The following is a 399-nucleotide window of genomic DNA, read 5'->3' as shown; positions in this document are numbered from 1 at the left end:
ACGGCCTCAGGTCATTGGAGGACGGGCACCGTGGCGCTCTTCTCGGTGGGCGACGCGAGGGCGGAGAAATCGAACGTCGTCGACGACAGCAGCGGCGACACGACGGGCGGCGGCAGGTGCGGGTACTGCGGCAGCGCCGGGAACGTGAAGTGGTGGTGGCTGCGCGGCGAGCCGTAGTGCGGGCTCAGGTTGGCCAGCGGGCTCAGGCTCGGCCACAGGTGCAGCGGCAGGTACGGCGACTTGGTGCCCACGCCGCTGTACGGCGGCGACGGCAGGTTCACCAGCGGCGTGTTGAGGCTCGAGGCCGAGAACTGGCGCGGGGACAGCACGGGCGGCGACCCCGTGATGGCCTCAATGGACAGCGGCGACGGCTTGGGCTTGGGCCCCGAGCGCCCCTTG

At 71.7% G+C, this 399-nt stretch overlaps 1 protein-coding gene across 1 annotated transcript in view; it reads right to left on the bottom strand.

Moving 5' to 3' along the window:
* The window catches only part of LOC119588924 (ETS domain-containing protein Elk-4-like), a gene marked incomplete at its 5' end in the record, with an annotated part of 45,690 nt that continues 45,291 nt past the window's right edge, over nt 1-399 (bottom strand). The window contains 1 exon segment of the mRNA XM_037937540.1: nt 1-395. Within this exon segment, the coding sequence (XP_037793468.1) occupies nt 12-395 (384 nt within the window).

This window comes from Penaeus monodon, chromosome 24, assembly GCF_015228065.2.
Source record: "Penaeus monodon isolate SGIC_2016 chromosome 24, NSTDA_Pmon_1, whole genome shotgun sequence".
Taxonomy (NCBI): domain Eukaryota; kingdom Metazoa; phylum Arthropoda; class Malacostraca; order Decapoda; family Penaeidae; genus Penaeus; species Penaeus monodon.
The sequence above is the reverse complement of the archived record's forward strand: the minus strand, read 5'-3'. Positions and strand labels throughout refer to the sequence as shown.